General features: G+C 41.9%; 1 protein-coding gene across 1 annotated transcript in view; it reads right to left on the minus strand.

The window, feature by feature from the left end:
- Positions 1 to 514: 514 nt before the first annotated feature.
- The window catches only part of LOC125455104 (echinoderm microtubule-associated protein-like 6), a 428,800-nt gene continuing 404,622 nt past the window's right edge, over positions 515 to 24,692 (minus strand). The window contains exons 38-41 of the mRNA XM_048536679.2: positions 20,497 to 20,600; positions 7,393 to 7,546; positions 5,803 to 5,903; positions 515 to 3,694 (exon numbers count right to left, since the gene is read on the minus strand). Coding sequence (XP_048392636.1) covers positions 3,670 to 3,694; positions 5,803 to 5,903; positions 7,393 to 7,546; positions 20,497 to 20,600 — 384 coding nt within the window. The 3' untranslated portion in view covers positions 515 to 3,669. The remainder of the gene's footprint in view (positions 3,695 to 5,802; positions 5,904 to 7,392; positions 7,547 to 20,496; positions 20,601 to 24,692) is intronic.

Consider the following 24,692-nt stretch of genomic DNA (forward strand, 5'->3'; position numbering starts at 1 on the left):
TCATCCAGCTCTACACCTTGTTTCCTCAGTAGTGCTGCGGAATTTCAACCTACAATTTCCTCTGGTGCTTAAGTGAGACTTGAACCGAAATCTTTGACTTGGAGTGCTATCCAGAGAGTCACAACTTGCATTTTCTTTAAACCTAATGACAACTTTGGTAGCAGTATTTTTAAATAGTGGTTGGATATCATATACTAAAACACTGAAAATTGAACCATGATTTTATTTCAGTATATAAAAAGAAACTGACCACATGTTCAGAGAATTTGATAGTGCACTGGCCAAATGCAAACCATATTTAATTTAAATACATACAATCATGAATCTTGTGAAAATTTTAAAAATAATTTCATGCATGAAGCAGTTTCTTTATATTTGTTACAATGTATAAAATTTATTTAAATATTTACAGTACTTAAAAATCAAATACAAAAATTATATAAGAACTATATTTTCCAAAATGAATCAAAATTAATATAGTTGCAGTTTATAACCATTTCATGTTATAGGTACTTGCATGGATATTTACTATATTGCCATTTTATTCTACTGTGTAACACTTTGCTAACTCAGTTATACACTTTCATTTGGATACATTAAAAAAACTTGATTTCATAACCTTTAAACGTTGAAAGGCAAAAAGATTAGCACAAATACAGACTATGATTAATAATACAAACTCTGTTTACTACCATAATTAATCTGATATTTGTATAAACTATTCAAAATTAGTTTGAAACCACCATGCTAGTGGCCACTGCACAGTGAGCTTTGGCTTGCAGAATTTAGACACCAATTTAACCCACATCCTTAAACATTATAAGGCAATATTTCTTGAAACATGAACATTTTTGTAAAGCTGAAATGTAATATCATAGTCAACTAAAGATGCTGAAAAGTATTATACTTCCTAAATTATTAGGAATTTAAGTTTCACAGAGGACTCCGTGTACCAGGCCATTGCACAATGGGCACATCATTCAGTCAGAGGGATTATGCTGTGTCTAATGAGAAAATTGGAGTCTGATGTACCATGATTCATAGTCATTTTATATATTCTAGATTCACCAAAATTAGCAACTTTTGCATATTTATTTCTGGTACGAATGGTTAAAATGCCGCACATGTGGTAAATATGTTCTTTTAATTTGGTAATGTTAAAAAAAATCCATAACTCTCAACCAATACATTTAATTCCAAATTGTTAAATGCAAAGAATTGCAAAAAATTTCAGAATTTGTCATGCCTCTGAAAACTGAACATCAAAACTACTATAAACAAAAACAAAATGCAGTAGGGATATGATTTATACGTTGTTTAAAATTCAAACTCAAGATTAGAGACAGCCCTGGTTTTATTTCAGTCTTTCCAGATATGATAGCACCATGAATGGTCAACATTTCTATTTTTAAAAATAACTGATTATGTAGAATTTCTATACAAAGGCACTTGTGCATAGGACTTCAAGTCAGTTAACCATTGCTCATCAGTGATAAACTATGAAATACAAGTTACATCCAAGGATACCCATGGCATAAAAGGATTCAATTGCATAGGAGGAACAAAAGTGGTATCTGAGGTGTACTGTTAGGAGTAATTAGAGGAACCCATTCACACAGGATGGAAACCTGATTTGGAAAAGATACAAGTCTGGATATCTAGATGCTTTCTATTAAGGTTGTTTAAAATTTGACCTAAAAATAGTTAGCACTAGTGGTACTCCTCACTGTGTATGTGTTTGAATTTGAAAACTAGAAACATATTTTTGGCACAGACTAGAAAAGCTACTTTCGCAAGCCTAAACAAAAATATAAGGAAACTAAAATCCACGATCTTTTGTAAAATTGTAAAAATCTGCCACAGTTCCACAAAATGATTTTGCTTCTGTTTTCTATTATGAAAGATAGATATCACCATGATGCTGTTCCTACTTGAGATTCTATTGATATGTGAGGAGCATTCTTTCCATTCATGCAGATCCACTGAATTAAGTCCACACAGAGATAGGTTTGGCTAAAGAAAGTTTTTCTATCAATTTGGTCTTACTCTTACACAAGTACAACACATTGTCTTCCATTTCACCACTTAGCTTTTTAAATGAAACCGGAATCCCAGCTTGAATAATTCCTGTTTGGCACTTTTCAAGCTGTTGATCTTAATGTGTGAAAAACATTGTGGGCTTTACAACAACATACTCAGCAATATTGAAAACTGCAGTTTGACATGTAAGAAGGGATGTAGGGCTTGACATTCCTCCTTGATGCCAGAAATTGGGCAGCAAAGCTGCAGAAGACGAAACAAGATTGGAAGACAAGGCCTGTTACCTTTGTGCCGCCGAACTCCAATTCACCTTGCATTTGTACAAAGTCTAGCAAAATTGTAGACTACATTCTAACGACTTGTTGCATGTAAATGTTGAGAAGATCTTGACAGCCTGCCTTACCAACAAACTCCATTCTCATCAGCTTCTATTATTTGCATTTCTTGGGACTGCCAAATGAAAGGCATAGTAGACTCTGGGAATTAGTAGTAATACTGGTGATTTGCTTTATATTTTAGCCTAATCCTCCTGGCGACAGCCTCAGTGAAAACATAAAAACTGTCTTAAAATCTGTCATCCTTGATGTTACATTGGCCCTTTTAAGTGGGTCGCCAAGACTTTAGTTTTGCTGCAAAAATGTCAGATTTTCTCGCGTTAGGAACAAAAGACACTTTCTTTGTAATTAAAGCTTGCTAAGTGCCTGAACTGTGAGCCATGTTAACAAAAAAGTTGGCTTAGGTTATAATGAGGTAGGAAAGACAGGCAGAAGTATTGCCCACCATTTATCTTGCTGCAAAAAAGAAAATCCAGACTATGTTAGAAACCAATTGATAATTCCTTGTCCCTTGCTAAAAGTTTTCTGTTCTTATTACAATTCTAATGAAGATTGGTATTAAAATTCACTTCAGTTGAACTCCCCTGAATTCAGACATAGAATCATTGATGAAAAGACCATTATGGAACATGTCAAATGAGCTGTATTTCTGCCTATTAGCAGTCATTAATACAAGCAGCATCGTGTATTCTATGAAACAGTTTGAGCCTACTGCACTTTCAAGAACTGGATAAATTTTTAAATGCTTCCATATTAACAAAAATATTTAGAATATTTTAACCTGAATAAAAATGTACATGTAAACTTGTAACTAAATTCTGCAGCATTTCTCTTGTTGCAGAGTGATATTGCATTCTGCTGGAATACAATGTTTCAAAATCACTCTGATAATCACTTCTATAATGCACTAGTGCTTTTGGTTCACAGGACATGCATTTGTTGCAATACGTAAACAACTATCAAGGAGATCGTGTGTTAAAAGCTGTTTATCCAAGTGACCTTTTTGACTCTGGCTAACCTTAGTTTTATTTGAAAAGCTTAAAATGACCATTAAGTAATTTTTCCAAATGTATGTGCTATTTTGTTCTCATTTTCAGCATCGTCAGTGACGTTCACATCATGAGCTTCACAATCACAATGTATGTACTGTAGACAGGAAATCTTAAACAAACACACAGAATCCTTTTTAGTATATGCATCTTAAAGCACTTTTGCTTTATAGCAGCCAAGTTGCCATTGAGGCATCTAAGATTCCATTTATTAAATGAGAAGGTTATTGGAAAATGTTCCTCCTTCAAAGACATCGCCATACAAATATACTGGAAATAAAAAAAATGTGCACATAATTGTATTAGTTTACTGAGAATTTATGTTGAAAATGCCATCTTAATAGCTAAAATATTTAGCAAAAAAAATTCTATAGCACTTAGGTAGTAAAAACTATACAGAATCTACAGTATACAAAGCCTTTTCTATTGAATATTGTCTTCAAAACAAATTCTGGGGAAATAGAATTAAATTCAAGAACTGCACAACATTTAGATATAGCAGCGAGTTACATTTTAGGGGAAGTAGTAAAAATACCAGTACTTCAAATCATACATTTTCCATCTTACGAAAGGGCAGATGATCACCATTCCTACATTGTAGAATTCCCTTTTTCAAAGAAAAATAGCCATTACATCAAAACTTGATTGGTGAGTATTATTTACATATTTTCATATATTTGACCATGGTGCATGAAGATCACTGGCTAGCCCAGCATTTATTGTCAATCGGTTTTTGACCTCAGAAAGGTGGTTTTCTTGAACTGTTGCCATCCAGGTGAAGTAGGTACACCCACAGTGCTTTTAGGTTGGAGGTTTCAGGATTTTGACCCAGTGACAAATAGGGAATGGCGATATATTTCCATATCAGGATGATGTATAGTTTGGAGGCCAACTCCCAGGTATCGTGTTCCTATGCAGCTGCTGCCCTTGATCTTTTAAGAGTACAGATTGTCGGTTTGGAAAGACCCTTGCTGAGTACTACCAAGCATCTTGTAGATGCCACACACTGCTGCTATTGTACATCAGTGATGGAGGGAATGAATGTTGAAGGATGGGATGCCAAGTAAGCGATTTGCTTTGTTGTAGTCAGTGCTGAGTTGTTGAGTGTTGTTTCCATCCAGGCAAATGGAGAATATTTAATCACACTCCTGACTTGTACTTTGTAAATGGTGGGCAGGCTATAAGGAATTAGCTTTTGACGCCACCGTAATTATATTATGGTTGGCCCAGTTCAGTTTCTGGTCAAAGATGTTAGTAAAATTTGACCTAAATATTCATTATCTTTGCTTCTTGGATGCATACTTAAGGATTTATAATAAAGTAGCAATTCCCTAAACATATATTATTGAAATATATAATGTGAAACCATTTGGTGCACTGTCTCTATGCCAAACATCTAATCCTACTTTCCAACTCTTAGTCTATAACCTTGTAGATTAATACACTTAAAGTTCACATCAAGGACATTTTAAAAGTTGTCAAGATTTCTGCCTCTTTCATCTTTTCAGGCACTGAGTTCCAGATACCCACTATCTACAAATTTCCTTCTGAGCCTCCTGAATATATACACCTTGTAATGGACTAAAGTTTGGAAATAGGATACTGCTTTCTAACCTATCCAGAGTTCTCATAATTTTGTATATTTCAGCTGTGACTTGCACCCTACATTCCATAGAAACAACCCTGGCTTCTCAAATCTTTTCTCACAACAAAAATTCTTTTGTGCAGGTACCAACCTCATAAATTGTCTCTGCTTTCTCTCTAATCAATCAGGTGTTTCCTATAATGCAGTAACCCAAACTGCATATGTAGTCCAGGTGTAGTTTGACTAGTGTTTTATATGGTTCTAGCACAGTCCCTCAGCTCTTATGTTTCTTCTTAATAAAGGAAAATATATTGTCTGCCATCTTAATCATCTTGTCTGCCTGCTCAGTCATCTTCAGGGTTGCAGTTCATGGTCCTTCTGTTCCTCTACACTTCTCAGCATCCAAGCATTTATGCTGGACTAAACTGTCATACTTTCATACCTGTATGGACATTAGTGAACCAGATAACTTCTAACAATAATCTGATAGTTTTCATGGTCACCATTACCCTATTAGCATTTTTGCTTATTTAACTGAATTTAAATTCCACACTTAAACTCATGTATTCAAATTATTACTCTGGGATTCTGGATGTCTAATTCAGGAACATAATGATTATGCTACCACAACATATGGATATTTAACTTCAGACAACCACCAAAGAATATTCATCATTACTTTAAATTTAAAGAACTTAAACTTTTCTGAATTACTGGAGATTAGTACAGAATTTATTGTAAAATTATGATAAAAATTATTGGTATTCTCTGCAAACACTAATAAATAGTTTACCTGCAGTCATCACCACCAGCACTGATTACATACTTGTCATCATATGAAAAGCGTACATTGGTCACATGAGCAGAATGACCAAAATATCGCTTGTGTTTCGCCTAATGAAAAATAAACAAAACATTCATGATTATTAATTAATAATTGAAAACTACACCAATGAAAAATAACTTTTCAATTAAACCTAAAACTGTTTGGCCCTTGCTCTGCCACCAGGTGCAACAGGGTGGGACTTCGAGCTAACAGCCTGCTGAATTCCTAACTCCATCAAGCTCAGGTTCACTTACAGAGATCATTACCTTAGTGACATTAGTTGAGTGTCAATGAAGGAGGGTACCAGGAAAATTGCAGCAGTACCTTAAAATATGGAACTAATTATCCTGGCTGAGTGGCTACTGATCAAAAATATTTTAAAGAATTTAATGTTGCTGCGTCCCCACTGGAAAGGAATGAGCTCATCATCTTTAAAGTTACAAATGGGTTTGATAAGGTAGATATGTGAAATCATTTCCTAGTGGGGGTTGTGCAAAATGAGCAATATTTTGAAAGTAGATTTTGACTGTTTTAGAGTGCAGTCTAAAAGCACTATTTTACATTAAGGCACACTTTCTCACAAAAAAAATTAAAAATATGGATTAACTGAAATCTTTAAGACTGGTAGAAAACTATCAATCTCAATGTGAATGTGTAGGAAGGAATGTGTAACTGGGAGTGGTAAGTAAAGTTAAGATTCAGAACAGAGATTAGCCCACTGAATAGGGGAACAGGTTTGAGGAACTGAATGGCTAGTCCTGTTTCTATTTTCTTTTCAAGGACATGGAAAGAAACCTACCCTTCAGTTGTGATGAATTTTGGCAAATTAGGGAAAAAAGGTATTCATCTTTGGTAGTAAAATCTGCTCTCACTGGTAGCAAGCTTGAAGGTAGGAGAGGCATGAATTAGGTGAGATGGTGGCATAGCTAAACATTCCCACCATTCTAATTTCTGCCAGAATTAAGGTTTGGGTGAGGAAGCCAGATATTCCTGCCTCACTGCTAATTGAGGTCACTGCATTACCACTTAAAAACTTCATCCCACTGTAACTGGTATTAGCCAAGTTGTAGGTGGCCCTGTTGCCATTCAGTGTGCATGGCAGCTAAAACTATGTAGTTAGCTTATCAATTCAGGGAAGCAGACTTTCTTCGATTAAAGGGACAACCTAATTCAAAAACTGGAACCAGAACTGCTGGCCTCTGATTGCTCTGTGGCTCTCAGAGGATGAGACAACTCGCTCAGGGTCTTGATTGCAGAGGAATGCCCATTGGTGGCATTGCTACTGCCTGACTGACTTGTGGTTCAGACGTTCTTCCTGAAAATAGGCAGTACGGTCTCAAGCATTCCATCTATGATTTCCAATTCTAGCTAAACCATAATAATTATACTGCTCTGCCATCTCTCTGCAGGTCCAGGAGTTTCAGTTCTGAGATCATTCGTGACTACAGCATTTCAAGTATCTGGTTACATTTGGAATTTACATCAACAATTAAACAAAATCAGAATTGCATAAATAAATTGTGACTGACACATTAAATATTTTAAAATTTCACTTACATATTTCTCAGTGCAAGGAAAATCAAAAAGCTTCACCAAACCAAAATCATCACCAGACACTAAGTTTAATCCAGCATGAGACACACAAGCGCAGTTGACATCTGCTTTATCAGCATTGCGTGGCCAAATTCCAAGGACCTCATCTCCCAAAATGCTATCCAAGAGAATGAAAATGCACAATTACATTGTTAATTTAATTTTTTTTTCAAATTAAGTATTTGCATTATTACACAGCTTCTATAAATATCAATCTTTGCTTTTCTTGCAAATGACACTACAGCCTGGATTTGCCCCTATTATTCCTCTCCTCCTTAGGCTGCGCTTAGCTTTTTTAAAGATCCCATGTTTCTCACAGTACTTTAAAATAAACTGTAAGAGTTTTGTTTTCCTCTTTTTGGTGTCCTGCTAAAGTATAAACTATATTTCATGAAATAAAATTGTGAATAGGTACAGGGTGGGTAGGAGGGCAACCTGGGTGATTTAACTGGCCTACAAATCCATTAGGGTGGGCCTGTAAAATTCTGAAGATAGAATCTGCTCTCCACAGGTATAAAGTCGAGCAGATTTAAGAACCTGAATTTTGTTGTTTTTCTAAATTTTGCTGTACTTTTCCTTTTTATTCTTTCCCTCTTAACATCACCTTTTTCCCCCTTTGTTCTCTCTGCATAATTTGCAACCCTTTTCCTCCTCTAATCTTGTTTCTTTCTCTACCATTACATTATATTAGTTACGGCAGATAAACCATTGGTTCTGGCAGCCACCATAATCACAACTGGATTCTTGACTTCCTGACAAACAGACCGCAGTCAATAAGGATAGGTGTCAACATCTCCTCCACGATAATCCTCAACACCAGTGTCCACAAAGCTATGTACGCTGCCCCCTATTATACTTCTCATATACACGCGACTGTGAGGCCAAATTCTGCACCAACTCCAACAGGGTGGCAAGGTGGCTCAGTAGCACTGCAGCCTCACAGCACCAGGGACCCAGGTTCAATTCCAGCCTTGGGCGACTGTCTGTGTGGAGTTTGCACGTTCTCCCTGTGTCTGTTGGGGTTTCCTCCAGGTGTTCCAGTTTCTTCCCACAGTCCAAAGATGTGCAGGCTAGGTGGATCAGCCATGCTAAATTGCCCATAGTGTTCAGGGGTGTGTGGATTATAGGGGGATGGGTCTGGGTGGGATGCTCCAAGGGGTGGTGTGGACTTGTTGGGCCAAAGGGCCTGTTTCCACACTGTAGGGAATCTAATCTAATCCCCAGGTTTGCTGATAATACCACTGTTGTAGGTCAGATCTCAAACAACAATGAGATAGAGTACAGGAAGGAGATAGACTGCATAGCGGCATGGTGTAAAGACAACAATCTCTCCATTAATATCAGCAAAATGATGGAGCTGGACATTGACTTCAGGAAGTGGAGTGGAAGGCATGACTTTGTCTGCATCAATGGTGCTGAGGTGAAGATGGTGGAAAACATAAAAGTTCCTGGGAGCAAGGATGACCAGCAACCTGTCCTGGTCCACCCATGTTGACATTTATGGTCAAGAAAGCACAGCAATGCATATATTTCCTCAGGAGGCTGAGGAAATTTGGGACATCCATAAAGACTTTTGCAGATTTTTATAGATGCACCATAGAAAGCATCCTATCTGAACACATCACAGCATGGTATGGCAATTGTTCTTCCCAAAACAAAATAAACTACAGAGAGTTGTGAACACAGCCTAATCCATCATGCAAACCAGCCTCCCAACCACTGACTTCATTTATTAGAACATAGAAAAGTACAGCACAGTACAGACCCTTCGGCCCACGATGTTGTGCCGTGGAAAAATCCTAATCCAAAAATAAAATAACCTAAACTACATTCCCCTCAATTCACTGCTGTCCATGTGCATGTCCAGCAGTCGCTTACATGTCACGAATGACTCTGCTTCCACGACTACCACTGGCAAAGTATTCCATACGCTCACAACTCGCTGGATGAAGAACCTCCCTCTGACGTCTTCTCTATACCTTCCTCCTAACACCTTAAAACTATGACCCCTTGTTGCAGTCAATCCTGCCCTGGGGAAAAGTCTCTGGCTATCGACTCTATCCATGCCTCTCATTACCTTGTACACCTCGATCAGGTCACCTCTCTTCCTCCTTCTCTCCAGAGAGAAAAGTCCGAGCTCAGTCAACCTCTCCTCATAAGACAAGCCCTCCAGTCCAGGCAGCATCCTGGTAAACCTCCTTTGCACCCTCTCCAAAGCCTCCACATCTTTCCTATAGTAGGGCGACCAGAACTGGACACAATATTCCAAGTGTGGTCTCACCAAGGTTTTGTACAGCTGCAGCATAACCTCGCAGCTCTTAAACTCGATCCCCTTGTTAATGAAAGCCAAAACATCATATGCTTTCTTAACAGCCTTATCCACTTCGGTGGCAACTTTGAGGGAGAAACTTAATCTTCTTAAATATTCTTTCCAATGCATCAGTAAAGCAACCAAAATAATCAAAGACCCCTCCCAATTATGTTCTCATGCACCCTCTTCCATTGGCAGAAGGTATAAAGGAATAGATTCAAGAACTGCTTCTTTCTTGCTGTTATCAGACTAGTGAATAGACTTCTCTCTGCACCTTCTCAGCAGCTGTAACACTTTATCCTGCATTCAGTTCTGTTACCCTGATGCACTTGTATACTATGATCTGCCTGTAAAGCATGTAGGACAACACTTTTCACTGTACCTTGGTACACATGATAATAATAAATCAAATCAAATCAAATGTCCCATTCTCCACACTCATACAGTCAGTAACGTGGAGTACAAAAGTGTTTCAAACTAAAGGCTGAGTGAGGAAAAGTATCGACCAAATGGTGCACACTACAGATGCCACACATAAGCAAAATTGAGGTCAAAATGATAAATTCTTTTAACTTAAAGTAATTTTAAAAAATGTAACAAGTTAATGTAACAACATAATTGTATTATAAATCAGTTGCAATTCATAAGCATCAGTATAAGTAAGTGAAGCAATTTCATAGATTGAGAAAATTAAAGACAACAACAGAGATGAAGAACTCATATAAAGTATGAGGCGGTGAGCAATTTTGTCACTTATAAAGGCAACTGAAATGTCATAGTGTTAGTCAATTCTACAAGTGGCCTGAATATCTTGCATTGCTAATGTGCCTGTACTGCAAAATACACCACCATATGATGTAATTTGTAAAATTAACTTCAATTTATGAACTTAATTTACTTTCTTTCGATAAGGTGGTCCTCCAATTTCTTTAAAGACAGACTAAATTACTTCATAAGATGAGGCCAGGTAGAAATTGTTAAGCTGTTTTATTTTACAGCACGTGAAGATACATAGAAGAAAGGTATGATCAAGATCAGTTTATTTAGAGAAACCTGTCTTCATTTAACAATGAACTCGGCATACTTGCTCCAGTTCATTAATTTCTCCTACTTGACTAAACGAAAACAGGCAAAATTTCAACTTCGTCAGCAATGTAAAATAGCAATAAAGAACCATTCATCTATTACATATTGTTTGGGTTTCTTTCATCAGCACCTCATCTGCTACTGCTTGTTACAGGCACTTGCTAAGGTTGAAAGTTTCATCCTGATTAACATCCTGCAGCCTTCCTTTGCTGTGCATAATGATGCTTTCCTTGTCAATTTTCTGTTTGAAAACCTGACTGACTTTAAAGTCTTGCCTGAACATAACCGACCACTTTCTTCTAGTCCTAGTCTTCTAGTCTAGTCTAAGGAGAGGTCACCCTGTTGGGAGTTTTCTGTAGGCCTCCGATTGGTTCCAGGTATGTAGAGGAAAGGATAGCAAAGGTGATTCTCGATAGGAGTGAGAGAGACAGGGTAGTTGTCATGGGGGACTTCAACTTTCCAAATATTGACTGGGAACACTATAGTTCGAGTACTATAGATGGGTCAGTTTTTGTCCAGTGTGTGCAGGAGGGCTTCCTGACACAGTATGTAGACAGGCCAACAAGGGGTGAAGCCACATTAGATTTGATACTGGGTAATAAGCCCGGGCAGGTGTTAGATTTGGAAGTAGGTGAGCACTTTGGTGATAGCGATCACAATATGTTTACTTTAGTGATGGAAAGGGATAGGTGTATACCACTGGGCAAGAGTTATAGCAGGGGGAAAGGCAATTACGAAGAGATTAGGCAAGATTTAGGGAGCATAGGATGGGGAAGGAAACTGCAGGGGAAGGGCACATTAGAAATGTGGAGCCTATTCAAGGAAAAGCTCCTGTGTGCCCTAGATAAGTATGTACCTGTCAGGCAGGGAGGAAGCAGTAGAGCGCGGGAGCCGTGGTTTACGAAGGAAGTGGAATCTCTGGTCGAGAGGAAGAAGAAGGCTTATGTTAGGATGAGACGTGAAGACTCAGTTAGGGCGCTTGAGGGCTACGAGGTAGCCAGGAAAGACCTAAAGAGAGACCTCAGAGGAGCCAGGAGGAGACATGAGAAGTTGTTGGCGGATAGGATCAGGGTAAACCCTAAGGCTTTCTATAGGTATTTAAGGAATAAAAGAATGATGAAAGTAAGATTAGGGCCAATCAAGAATAGTAGTGGGAAGTTGTGTGTGGAGTCAGAGGAGATAGGGGAAGCACTAAATGAATATTTTTTGACAGTATTCACTCTAGAAAACGACAATGTTGTCGAGGAGAATACTGAGATACAGGCTACTACACTAGGTGGGATTGAGGTTCACAAGGAAGAGGTATTAAAAATCCTACAGAGGGTGAAGATAGATAAGTCCCCTGGGCCGGATGGGATTTATCCTAGGATCCTCTGGGAAGCCAGGGAGGAGATTGCCAAGCCTTTGGCATTGATCTTTAACTCGTCATTGTCTACAGGAATAGTGCCAGACAACTGGAGGATAGCAAATGTGGTTCCCCTGTTCAAGAAGGGGAGTAGAGACAACCTTGGTAATTATAGACCAGCGAGCCTTACCTCAGTTGTTGGTAAAGTGTTGGAAATGGTTATAAGAGATAGGATTTATAATCATCTAGACAAGAATAAATTGATTAGGGATAGTCAGCACAGTTCCGTGAAGGGTAGGTCGTGCCTCACAAACCTTATTGAGTTCTTTGAGAAGGTGACCAAACAGGTAGATGAGAGTAAACCGGTTGATGTGGTGTATATGGATTTCGGCAAGGCGTTCAATAAGGTTCCCCACAGTAGGCTATTGTACAAAATGTGGAGGAATGGGATTGTGGGAGATATAGCAGTTTGGATTGGAAATTGGCTTGCTGAAAGAAGACAGAGGGTGGTAGTTGATAGGAAATGTTCATCCTGGAGACCAGTTACTAGTGGTGTACCGCAAGGGTCGGTGTTGGGTCCACTGCTGTTTGTCATTTTTATAAATGACCTGGATGAGGGCGTAGAAGGATGGGTTAGTAAATTTGCAGACGACACTAAGGTCGGTGGAGTTGTGGATAGTGACGAAGGATGCTGTAGGTTGCAGAGAGACATAGATAAGCTGCAGAGCTGGGCAGAAAGGTGACAAATGGAGTTTAATGCGGACAAGTGTGAGGTGATGCACTTTGGCAGGAGTAACTGGAAGGCAAAGTACTGGGCTAATGGTAAGATTCTTGGTAGTGTAGATGAGCAGAGAGATCTTGGTGCCCATGTACATAGATCCTTGAAAGTTGCCACCCAGGTTGACAGGGCTGTTAAGAAGGCATACAGTGTTTTAGCTTTTATTAACAGAGGGATCGAGTTCCAGAACCAAGAGGTAATGTTGCAGCTGTACAAAACTCTGGTGTGGCCGCACTTGGAGTATTGCGTTCAGTTCTAGTCACCGCATAATAAGAAGGATGTGGAAGCTTTGGAAAGGGTGCAGAGGAGATTTACTAGGATGTTGCCTGGTATGGAGGGAAGGTCTTATGAGGAAAGACTGAGGGACCTGAGGCTGTTTTCATTAGAGAGAAGAAGGTTGAGAGGTGACTTAATTGAAGCATATAAAATAATCAGAGGGTTAGATTGGGTGGATATGGAGAGCCTTTTTCCTAGGATGGTGATGGCGAGCACGAGGGGACATAGCTTTAAATTGAGGGGTGAAAGATATAGGACAGATGTCAGAGGTAGTTTCTTTACTCAGACAATAGTAAGGGAATGGAACACTTTGCCTGCAACGGTAGTAGATTCACCAACTTAAAGTACATTTAAGTCATCATTGGGCAAGCATTTGAGCGTATATGGAATAGTGTAGGTTAGATGGTCTTCAAATCGGTATGACAGGTCGGCACGACATTGAGGGCCGAAGGGCCTGTACTGTGCTGTAATGTTCTATGTTCTATGTACATGTCTGCCATGCTCTGCCAGCCACTTTTTGCGTGGACTGCAAGTTCAAGAGAAAGACTCCTGTATGTTTTTTGAAAGCTATCCAGCAGGCCACTCCGTGTACCCCAGCATCCTGATGTATAAGCCACAGTGTTCTCCTATTTGCTGACCATGGAAGTCCTCATTCAAGTCTTCTGCGGCACTGATTGTCTGCTATCTCAGTAAGAAGGGCACATGTTGGGGTGTCCCTATATGTATCTGAAGATTTTGAATCTGACATCGACCATGACATCACATTGTCCCATCAGCTATTAAGATACCATAAATCTAAATTTGGCCAAAGAATGTGCAGTCAGCCTTTTCATTGTTCACTCAGTAAATGACAAACAAGCACAAAGCTGCAAAAAGGAATTTGGACTACCATTATTTAAAAGTACATAGATAGGTATAATTTTCTATTATCAGGTGATTGGAAGTACTCTAGAATATTCATAAAGTAGTTGATGCCTTTGCAGAGGCTTCTCCAGTCTGATTTCTAGAGTAAGCAATTCTCATGTGTCAGCACGAATGCTGTATTTGTTTTCAGGGTATCTTCTTATATTTCCTCTGCTGCCTGAAGGATTGCTTACCATTGCAGAGCTCAGAGTACAGCACTTGTTTAGGGAGTCTTGTGTCAAGCATGCAGACTGTGTGACCAGCTGATCGGAGTTGGTCATGTGTGACCACTGCCTTGATGCTGGGAGTATTGGCCTGGGAGAAGACACTCTCGTTGGCATGTCTACCTTGCCAGTGGATTTGAATGCTTTTGTGAAGGCAGCATTGGTGATAACTCTCCCGGGCTTTGAGGTGTCTGCTGTACATGGTTCAAGCGTTCAGGAGGGTAGGGGGCTCTGTAGACCATGGGTTTAGTGCTGGGTTTGACTGGACTGTTGCATGGGTGTCAATATCTATCCGCACTTGCAGGCGGCTCCAAAAATGTGGGAAATGATCTGTGTTGTCCAGGAGCTTACTTTGGATTTTGATGCCTAAGGGGCAGCATTCTGTGGCAGACCTGAGCTGGTGGAAAACCTTTGTTTTCAGTGATAATGGGAACTGCAGATGCTGGAGAATCCAAGACAATAAAGTGTGAGGCTGGATGAACACAGCAGGCCCAGCAGCATCTCAGGAGCACAAAAGCTGCCGTTTCGGGCCTAGACCCTTCATCAGAGATGGGGATGGGGTGAGGGTTCTGGAATAAATAGGGAGAGAGGGGGAGGCGGACCGAAGATGAAGAGAAAAGAAAATAGGTGGAGAGGAGAGTATAGGTGGGGAGGTGGGGAGGGGATAGGTCAGTCTAGGGAAGACGGACAGGTCAAGGAGGTGGGATGAGGTTAGTAGGTAGGAGATGGAGGTGCGGCTTGGGGTGGGAGGAAGGGATGGGTGAGAGGAAGAACAGGTTAGGGAGGCAGAGACAGGTTGGACTGGTTTTGGGATGTAGTGGGTGGAGGGGAAGAGCTGGGCTGGTTGTGTGGTGCAGTGGGGGGAGGGGACGAACAGGGCTGGTTTTGGGATGTGGTGGGGGAAGGGGAGATTTTGAAGCTGGTGAAGTCCACATTGATACCATTGGGCTACAGGGTTCCCAAGCGGAATATGAGTTGCTGTTCCTGCAACCTTCGGGTGGCATCATTGTGGCACTGCAGGAGGCCTATGATGGACATGTCATCTAAAGAATGGGAGGGGGAGTGGAAATGGTTTGCAACTGGGAGGTGCAGTTGTTTATTGCGAACCGAACGGAGGTGTTCTGCAAAGCAGTCTCCAAGTCTCCGCTTGGTTTCCCCAATGTAGAGGAAGCCACACCGGGTACAATGGATGCTGTATACAGGTTGCTTAGAGTCCCATTCTCTTATATGCCTTGTTGAATGTGTCGATGATGGTTTGTAGCTCAGCCTCTGAGTGTGTGCGCACACACACAGGTGTCATCTATGTACTGCAGCTTGATGACAGAAGTTGGGGTCGTCTTGGTTCTGGCCTGGGGGTGTTGATGGTTGAACAGTTTCCTGCTTGTCCTCTAAGTTAACTCCACTCTAGCGGAAAGCTTCATAAAGATGGGATGGAGCGTTACAGCAAAAATATTCGAGAAGTGTGTTGATGTGATGGTGCAGCCCTGCTTGATCCCAGTTTGTACTCATATTGGGACTGTGGAGGATCAGAGCCTGCATGTTATCCTGAAGCGGGCAGAAAATGGTGATGAATTTCTGTGGGCAGCTGAATCTGAGGAGGATATTCCACAATCTCTCACAGCTGACAGTCAAAGGCCTTTGTGAAATCGAAGAAAGTAACATTTAGAGGTTGATGTTTTTGTACTTTTTTTTGATAGTAACACCAAGCTGTTTGGCAGGAGTCTCAATATAACCCAGCATCTTGCGTATATGCCCATAACATTTCTCCTGTTTGCCACCCAACTCTTCCTGAGTCCTTTGTTTGGAAAAGTAGTTATAGAAGATCTTTGAAAAACATACATTCAAAATGTCATGATCTTTGACCCAGAAGTAATACTGTAAGGAAACTACAATTTCTTTAAAATGTCTCTAGAATATGTACGTAGAACATAGAACACAGAACATTACAGTGAAGAACAGGCCCTTCGGCCCTTGATGTTGCGCCTACCTGTGAAACCGCCTGCAAGTGCGGATAGATATTGACACCCATGCAACAGTCCAGTCAAACCCAGCACTAAACCCATGGTCTACAGAGCCCCCTACCCTCCTGAACGCTTGAACCATGTACAGCAGACACCTCAAAGCCCGGGAGAGTTATCACCAATGCTGCCTTCACAAAAGCATTCAAATCCACTGGCAAGGTAGACATGCCAATGAGAGTGTCTTCTCCCAGGCCAATACTCCCAGCATCAAGGCAGTGGTCACACATGACCAACTCCGATCAGCTGGTCACACAGTCTGCATAATCTACACTATTCCATTATTATCCATTTGTTTATCCAATGACCATTTAAATGCCCTCAAACTTGGTGAGTCTACTACGGTTGCAGGCAGGGCATTCCACACCCTTACTACTCTCTGAGTAAAGAAGCAACCTCTGACATTTGTCCTATATCCACCACTCCTCAATTTAAAGCTATGTCCCCTCGTGCTAGCCATCTCCATCTGAGGAAAAAGGCTCTCACTGTCCACCCTATCTAATCCTCTGATCATCTCTATTAGGTCACCTCTTAGCCTTCTTCTCTCTAACGAAAACAGCCTCAGGTCCCTCAGTCTTTCCTCATAAGACCTTCCCTCCATACCAGGCAACATCCTGGTAAATCTCCTCTGGACCCTTTCCAACGCTTCCACATCCTTCCTATAAAGCGGCAACCAGAACTGCGGCCACACCAGTGGTGTGTACAGCTGCAACATGACTTCATGGCTCCAAAATCCCTCTGTCAATAAAACCTAACACACTGTACACCTTCTCAACAACTCTATCAACTTGGGTGGCAACTTTCAGGGATCTATGTACATGGACACCGAGATCTCTCTGCTCATCCACACTATCAAGAATCTTACCATTAGCCCAGTACTCTGTATTCCTGTTACTCCTTCCAAAGTGAATCACCTCAAACTTTTTCGCATTAAAATCCATTTGCTACCTCTCAGCCCATCTCTGCAGCTTATCTATGTCCCCCTGTAACCTGCAACATCCTTCCGCACTATCCACAACTCCACCAACTTTTGTGTCATCTGTAAATTTACTAACCCATCCTTCTACACCCTCATCCAGGTCATTTATAAAAATGACAAACAGCAGCGGCTCCAAAACAGATCCTTGCGGTATACCACTAGTAAGTGAACTCCAGGATGAACATTTCCCATCAACTACCACCCTCTGTCTTCTTCCAACTAGCCAATTTTTGATCCAAACCGCTAAATCATCCTCAATCCCATGACTCCGTATTTTATGCAATAGCCTACCGTGGGGAACCTTATCAAATGCTTTACTAAAATCCATATACTCCACATCAACAGCTTTACCCTCATCCACCTGTTTGGTCACCTTCTCAAAGAACTCAATAAGGTTTGTGGGCATGACCTACCCTTCACAAAGCCATGTTGACTATCCCTAAGCAAATTATTCCTTTCTAGATGATTATAAATCCTACCTCTTATAATCCTTTCCAATACTTTACCCACAACCGAAGTAAGGCTCACTGGTCTGTCATTATCAGGATTGTCCCTCCTCCCCTTCTTGAACAAGGGGACAACATTTGCTATCTTCCAGTCTTCTGGCACTATTCTTGAACATAATGATGACATAAAGATCAAAGCCAATGGCTCTGCAATCTCCTCCCTAGCTTCCCAGAGAATCCTAGGATACATCCCATCCAGCCCAGTGGACGTATCTATTTTCACACCTTCCAGAATTGCTAACACCTTCTCCTTGTGAACCTCAATCCCATCTAGTCTAATAGTCTGTATCTCAGTATTCTCCTCAACAACATTGTCTTTTTCCTGTGTGAATAGGGGTGAAAAATATTCATCTAGCGCCTTTCCTATCTCTTCGGACTCCATGCACAACTTCCCACTGCTGTCCTCAACTGGTCCTAATCTTACTCTAGTCATTCTTTTGTTCCTGACATACCTCCAGAAAGCTTTAGGGTTTTCCTTGATCCTACCTGCCAAAGACTTCTCATGTCCCCTCGTGGCTCTTCTGAGCTCTCTCTTTGGGTCCTTCCTGGCTAACTTGTAATTCTCAAGTGTCCTAACTGAGCCTTCACGCCTCATCTTTACATAAGCCTCACTCTTCCTCTTGACAAGAGTTTCAACTTCTTTAGTAAACCACGGTTCCAATGCTTTGCCACTTCCTCCCTGCCTGAAAAGTACATGCTTATCAAGGACACGCATTAGTTGTTCCTTGAACAAGCTCCACATTTCAATTATGCCTAACCCCTGCAGTTTCCTTTTCCTGATCAGTTAAGTGCAGTGTTGGATTTCAGTCCAGGATTCACATACAGTCAGCCATTTGGGGCAGTCAGGGGCAGTCTTGCAGCTCCATTCCTACCAGTCCAGAGATTAACAGTTGGTTTGTCAGGGAGCTGCACAGAGATAATCTAGGGAGTAGGGAAGGGGTCAGGTCACTCATCAGTTGGGGCTGTCCTTCCAAATCAGTAAGGGTGGGCCATGGTCAGGGGGCTTGTTCATTGAATGTAAAAGGGGTTAATCAAGGGGTGTTTCTGTGGTAGAGAAGTTAGAGGCATCAGTTGTGGGGATTGGGGGCAGCATACTGGGATGCAGACGGGACCATAGTTGTCTTAGGGAAAACTCAATAAACACAGGTGGGAGACAATAATGCATGAGGATCATGGGACCTTCTGCTAATGTATTCCTCTCTGAGCTAGTGTTGGAGACTTCTGATAGTTCCAAAATACCTATTTGAGAACAGGAAATGTTAAACAGATTAAAACCTTGTCAGATTAAAACCCTGCCAATCACACCCTCCTGAATCTCTGACTCTCTACCCCGTAACCACAACAACACTCTAACTTGACCTATCACCCCCAATCTGACTATACCCTGAACACTCAACAACTTCTCAACCAGATTTGACTATCTCTCAATTATCTTGGCCCATTCTAATTTCTTTCCTAACAACCTGACTACACTGCCAACTCTCATACCCTGCAACCAAACACCGGCCCACTTGACTGCCCCTGGCCTGACCTAACCTGAGTGCACCACAAGGCAAATTACCCAGCTATCCTCCCACCCTTTACCACCCATCACTCACGTCTTACCTCACTCACTTACTCACCTTACCTACCTCAACCACCTACTTCCTTGCTCATTTGCCACTTGCTCAACTGCCCACATCACCCATCTACACTCTCTTGCCACCCATTCATTTATTCACCCTTCCATCCGCTCACACAATCACGCATCCATTCACTAACATTCTAAGACTGGCCTTTAAACTTACCATATGGCAGCTGGTGTCATAAAAAGGGTGGTTCAACAGAGCTCTGCAATGAATGTTGCACTGCACATTTCTCTGAAAAAGCCTTGGAAGGCCACAGTAAAAATGTGTAGTACTGTTGTGTTTTGGAAAACTACAAGTGCATTGGCAATCTTTGCCCCGTTTGGATAATCTGGGTCAAGGTGAATCACCACAAATCATTCCACATAAACAGAATGTACCATCCATGTTTGAGATCAGTGGCGATCAAAAATTGATCTGTAATCACCTCAGTTACATGTAAATTAGTCACTAACTTACTGGAATGCTCCACAAATAACTTAGTTGAAAATCTTGTAAACAAACAACGACTTGCTTATATACAACTTTGGAGGAAAATGTCTTCTGACTCTTTACACAACCGTAAGGAAAACTGAAGGTAGAGACAAAAATTAAAAGGAAAGGTGTCACCAAAACTCTGGTTACAGAAGAAACCCTCCTGGGTCACCAGACCCGAAACTCTGTTAACTCTGTTTTCTCCTTCACAGATGCTGCCAGACCTGCTAAGCTCTTCCAGCAACTTGTTTTTGTTCTGGCCTCAGAAGCATGTTTAAAGTAGAATCTTACAAGAGGGAGATGAAAGTGTAATGGTGGAAAGGTTTACTCAGCTAATTTCAGGTTATTAGCTCTCGGTGGCAGGTTGCATTGACACTAATGACGGCATAAAACGAGATGAGGTCTCCCAGAGATCACGGCAGGAAAAAGCATGGGGCCTGTCGGGTTGGAAGTGATTATAAAGATAGAGATGTAAAGCAAGAATGAGAACTTAATTATTAAATTAGAAAAATCACATCAATTCTCTTAAGAACTTTCACCAACCTTGTCCAAGATGCCCATGTGATTTTCTCAATCAGTGTCTGGTCAGTTAGTTGCTTGCCTGATGGAACCTCATGTATCTGACGCTTGTAGGCACCTGTAGATACCTACATAGAGAAATGTATTTACTGAAATTACATGATTTTGTATTTTAAATGGAAAACAAATGGTAATTTTACTGCTCGTCACTGTACCTGGGATAGCTTTGATATCCAGCATTGTTTTGCATATCACTTGTGCACCACAAGATTAGCTAAGAGCAGTGCTTCTTCAGGATGGTACATGGTACATATGTGGGAAAAGGTTCAGTAGCATTTTTGGTGAAAAGTAGAAATATGATAAGAAACATAATTCTGAGATTAACAAAAATTGGGAAGATGGAGTTTCAGAAGATTAAGGGGCAGTTTTTCTAAAATGAAGTATTTCCTTTAGCTTGCATTACAATGCAGTCACTAACAACTGTGAGAACAGATAGCTGCAGATATGATGTACCTGAACATGTGACCTCTAATTCCCTAGATTCCAGAAAGATCCCAAAAGTTGTAAATACAACACCACTATTAAAGAAAGAAAACAGAAAATTATAACCTAGTCATTCGGAAATGTTATAGACCAGACCCCCTCATAAATATATTAAGGAGATAGCCTAGACCCCAACTTTCTCTTATTTTTAAAGACAAGTGTAAGGCATTGTGTTTCAGATGCAATTCGATTGGTCAAACTATCAGGCTCGAAGCAAAACACACTTTATTCTTACACTATTGTTAAAATACAAGTGAAAGAAAGAAGAATTGGAATAACTTTAGTCTACCGGAAAACTTATCAGAATAATAGATTATTTAATGACTAACAGCAACTGTTCCAATACATTAACATCCCATAAACACACCCTGGGTAAAGGCAAATTCCGTGCCTATATAATAGTGTGTTAATCCTGAATTCTAATTGCAAAGTTATTGTAACCATGGAAACGGGTGGACAGGGATGGGTCTATGGGGTGCTGCTGTTTGAGCTTCCCCCTCCCCATTCTCTATTTGTTCCTGGAACATTGCCATTCAATGCCAGAAATTTCTGAACTACCTTCCATTTCAGTGGTCACATGGGTCTTAGACAATACTCGAAAGCTGACTACAAATCACCAAACATCGTTCAAATATAAATAGGAGCAGGAGAATACCTTCCTCTCCCTGAGGCCTTCTCTGACATTCAGCATAATCATTGCTGACCTTCCAACTCATCTTCACCTTCCCACCTACTTATCATGCCCATGGATTCCTTGAGAGATCAAAACTCCATCGTGGATTTGTGTCATGCTGAATCTTTCAAACGTTTTGCTCAGGAACCAGTTTGCATTCAGTTCTAGGCACCACACTTACGGAAGGATGTGAGGATCCTTGGGACGATGCAGAATGGCTCCTAGGGACGATGGATTGGCTTAATTATGAGGTTAGGTTGAAGTGGTTCTACTTGGAGGACAGGAGATAAGGGGAGATTTGATAAAGGAGTATGACAGGCATAAAGCTGTACCCATTAGCTGACGGTACAAGAACCAGAGACAAATTTAAGATTTTGTGTAGAAAGTCCAAGGGGACCATGGTATTTACCTGGAACTTGCTGCTTATGAGGGTACTGGATGTGGAAATGAATAATAATTTCAAGCAAAGCTGAAAGGGAATTCAAGGGATATGAACATACAAGACCATAGGGATCGAGTCTGTGAATGAGATTGATTGGATTAAGAGCTGGCACAGACTCGACTTGTCAAATAATCCCCTTCTACGCCATAAACAACTCATATTTTTATATATTCAATGATGGAGCACCCACAGCCATCTGGGGTAAAGAAGTACAAAGATTAATAAATCTTTGAGTGAAGAAATTTTCTCATCTCAGTCCTAAATAACCATCCCTTTAAGCTTGTCAGGGTCAACCCTGCTAAGCACTTTCAGAATCTGGGTCCTTTGATCAATGATAAGGGAGCAGGCTCTTGCCCATTTGCCCATTGTGTCTATATAGCATATGCCCGATATCAACTATCAAACAGAATTATTGAAAGACCCAGCAAAAGAGCTGTGACCTCCAGATCAGGATATTCAATGTATAGGTGACATACCTCTCCTAGTGTGGACAGTTAATGAAAGCCCACACAGTGCAGGTAGACAACTGAAGCTCCCTGCCACTCCTGCTTCCAAATTCCGCAGCAATTGCGGGCAACACCAGAGGAGAAAGCCAAAATCAACCACCATCACCTTTACAATCGCAAATCCTCTTCACTGGATCCTCAGATTCATGAAGAAGGAGCCAATAGCAGCTAAGCATGGCTCCCTGTATGGAATCTACCATTTTGCCAACCTCACACAGCTGTGAAGAAGAGTTTGAGATAGGTGGGAAAGAGAGTATGGGTGGGGAGGTAAGGAGGGGATAGGTCAGTCCGGGGAGGACGGACAGGTCAAGGGGGCGGGATGAGGTTAGTAGGTAGGAAATGGAGGTGCGGCTTGAGGGGGGAGGAGGGGATAGGTGAGAGGAAGAACAGGTTAGGGAGGCGTGGATGAGCTGGGCTGGTTTTGGGATGCAGTGGGGGCACGGGAGATTTTGAAGCAGATGCGGCGGATGTGAAGGAATTGGGAACAGGGGATGGAATTTTTGCAGGAAGGTGGGTGGGAGGAGGTGTATTCCAGGTAGCTGTGGGAGTCGGTGGGCTTGAAATGGACATTGGTTTGTAGGTGGTGGCCTGAGATGGAGACTGAAAGGTCCAGGAAGGTAAGGGATGTGTTGGAGATGGTCCAGATGAACTTGAGGTTGGGTGGAAAGTGTTGGCCAAATGGATGAACTGTTCGAGCTCCTCTTGGGAGCATGAGGCGGCGCCGATACAGTCATCAATGCAATGGAGGAAGAGGTGGGGTTTGGGGCCAGTGTAGGTGCGAAAGAGGGACTGCTCCACATAACCCACAAAGAGGCAGGCATAGCTTGGGCCCATGCAGGTACCCATGGCCACCTCCTTGGTCTGTAGGCAGTGGGAGGAATCGAAAAATAAGTTGTTGAGGGTGAGGGCAAGTTCGGCTAGGCAGATGAGGGTGTCGGTGGAGGGGGACTGGTTGGGTGTGCCGGACAGGAAGAAGTGGAGGGCCTTGAGGCCATCTGCATGGGGAATGCAGGTGTATAGGGGCTGGACGTCCAAGGTGAAAATGAGGTGTTGGGGACCAGGGAATTGGAAGTTCTGGAGGAGGTGGAGGGCGTGGGTGGTGTCATGGACATAGGTAGCGAGTTCCTGGACCAATGGGGAGAAAATGGAGTCCAGATAGGTAGAGATAGTTCGGTGGGGCAGCAGCAGGTGGAGACAATGGGTCGACCAGGGCAGGTGGGTTTGTGGATTTTGGGAAGGAGATAGAAGCGGGCCGTGTGGGTTTGGGGAACAATGAGGCTGGAGGCTGTGGGTGGGAGGTCACCTGAGGTGATGAGGTCATGGATGGTTTGGGAGATCATGGTTTGGTGCTTGGGGGTGGGGTCATGATCAAGGGGGCGGTAGGAGGTGGTGTCGGCCAGTTGGCATCTGGCCTCAGCAATGTAAAGGTCAGTGTGCCATACTACAACTGCGCCTCCCTTGTCTGCGGTTTGATGGTGAGGTTGGGATTGGAGCGGAGGGCTGCCCATTCTGCAGGGGAGAGGTTGGAGTGGGTGAGAGGGTTGGAGAGGTTGAGGCGGTTAATGTCTTGATGGCAGTTGGAGATGAAGAGGTCGAGGGAGGGTAGGAGGCCTGGGGATGGTGTCCAGGAGGAGGACTTGGGTTGGAGGCAGGAGAAGGGGTCAGTGGAGGGAGGGTTAGGCTCCCGGTTAAAGAAGTAAGCATGGAGGCGGAGGCGGCGGAAAAACTGCTTAATGTCTTGACGTGACTAGTATTCGTTGATGTGTGGGTGGAGGGGGACAAAGGTGAGCCCCTTGCTGAGGACTGACCATTCGTCTTCCGTCAGTGGGAGGTCTGGGGGGATAGTGAAGATTTGGCAGGGCTCAGTGGGGCTGTCTTCTCTGGGGTAGCTGGCTGTGGATGGAGCGTTGTCATGATTAGGGCCAAATTGGGAAGGCTTGAATGTAGACTGTAGTCCACTGGGGATGATCTGGTTCTGTAGGCAGATGCTGAGGAAGGTGATGTGGCTGTGGCTGAAGGTGATGTGCCCAAAGGTTAACACTGCTTTGGCCAAGTT

This window comes from Stegostoma tigrinum, chromosome 9, assembly GCF_030684315.1.
Source record: "Stegostoma tigrinum isolate sSteTig4 chromosome 9, sSteTig4.hap1, whole genome shotgun sequence".
Taxonomy (NCBI): Eukaryota; Metazoa; Chordata; class Chondrichthyes; order Orectolobiformes; family Stegostomatidae; genus Stegostoma; species Stegostoma tigrinum.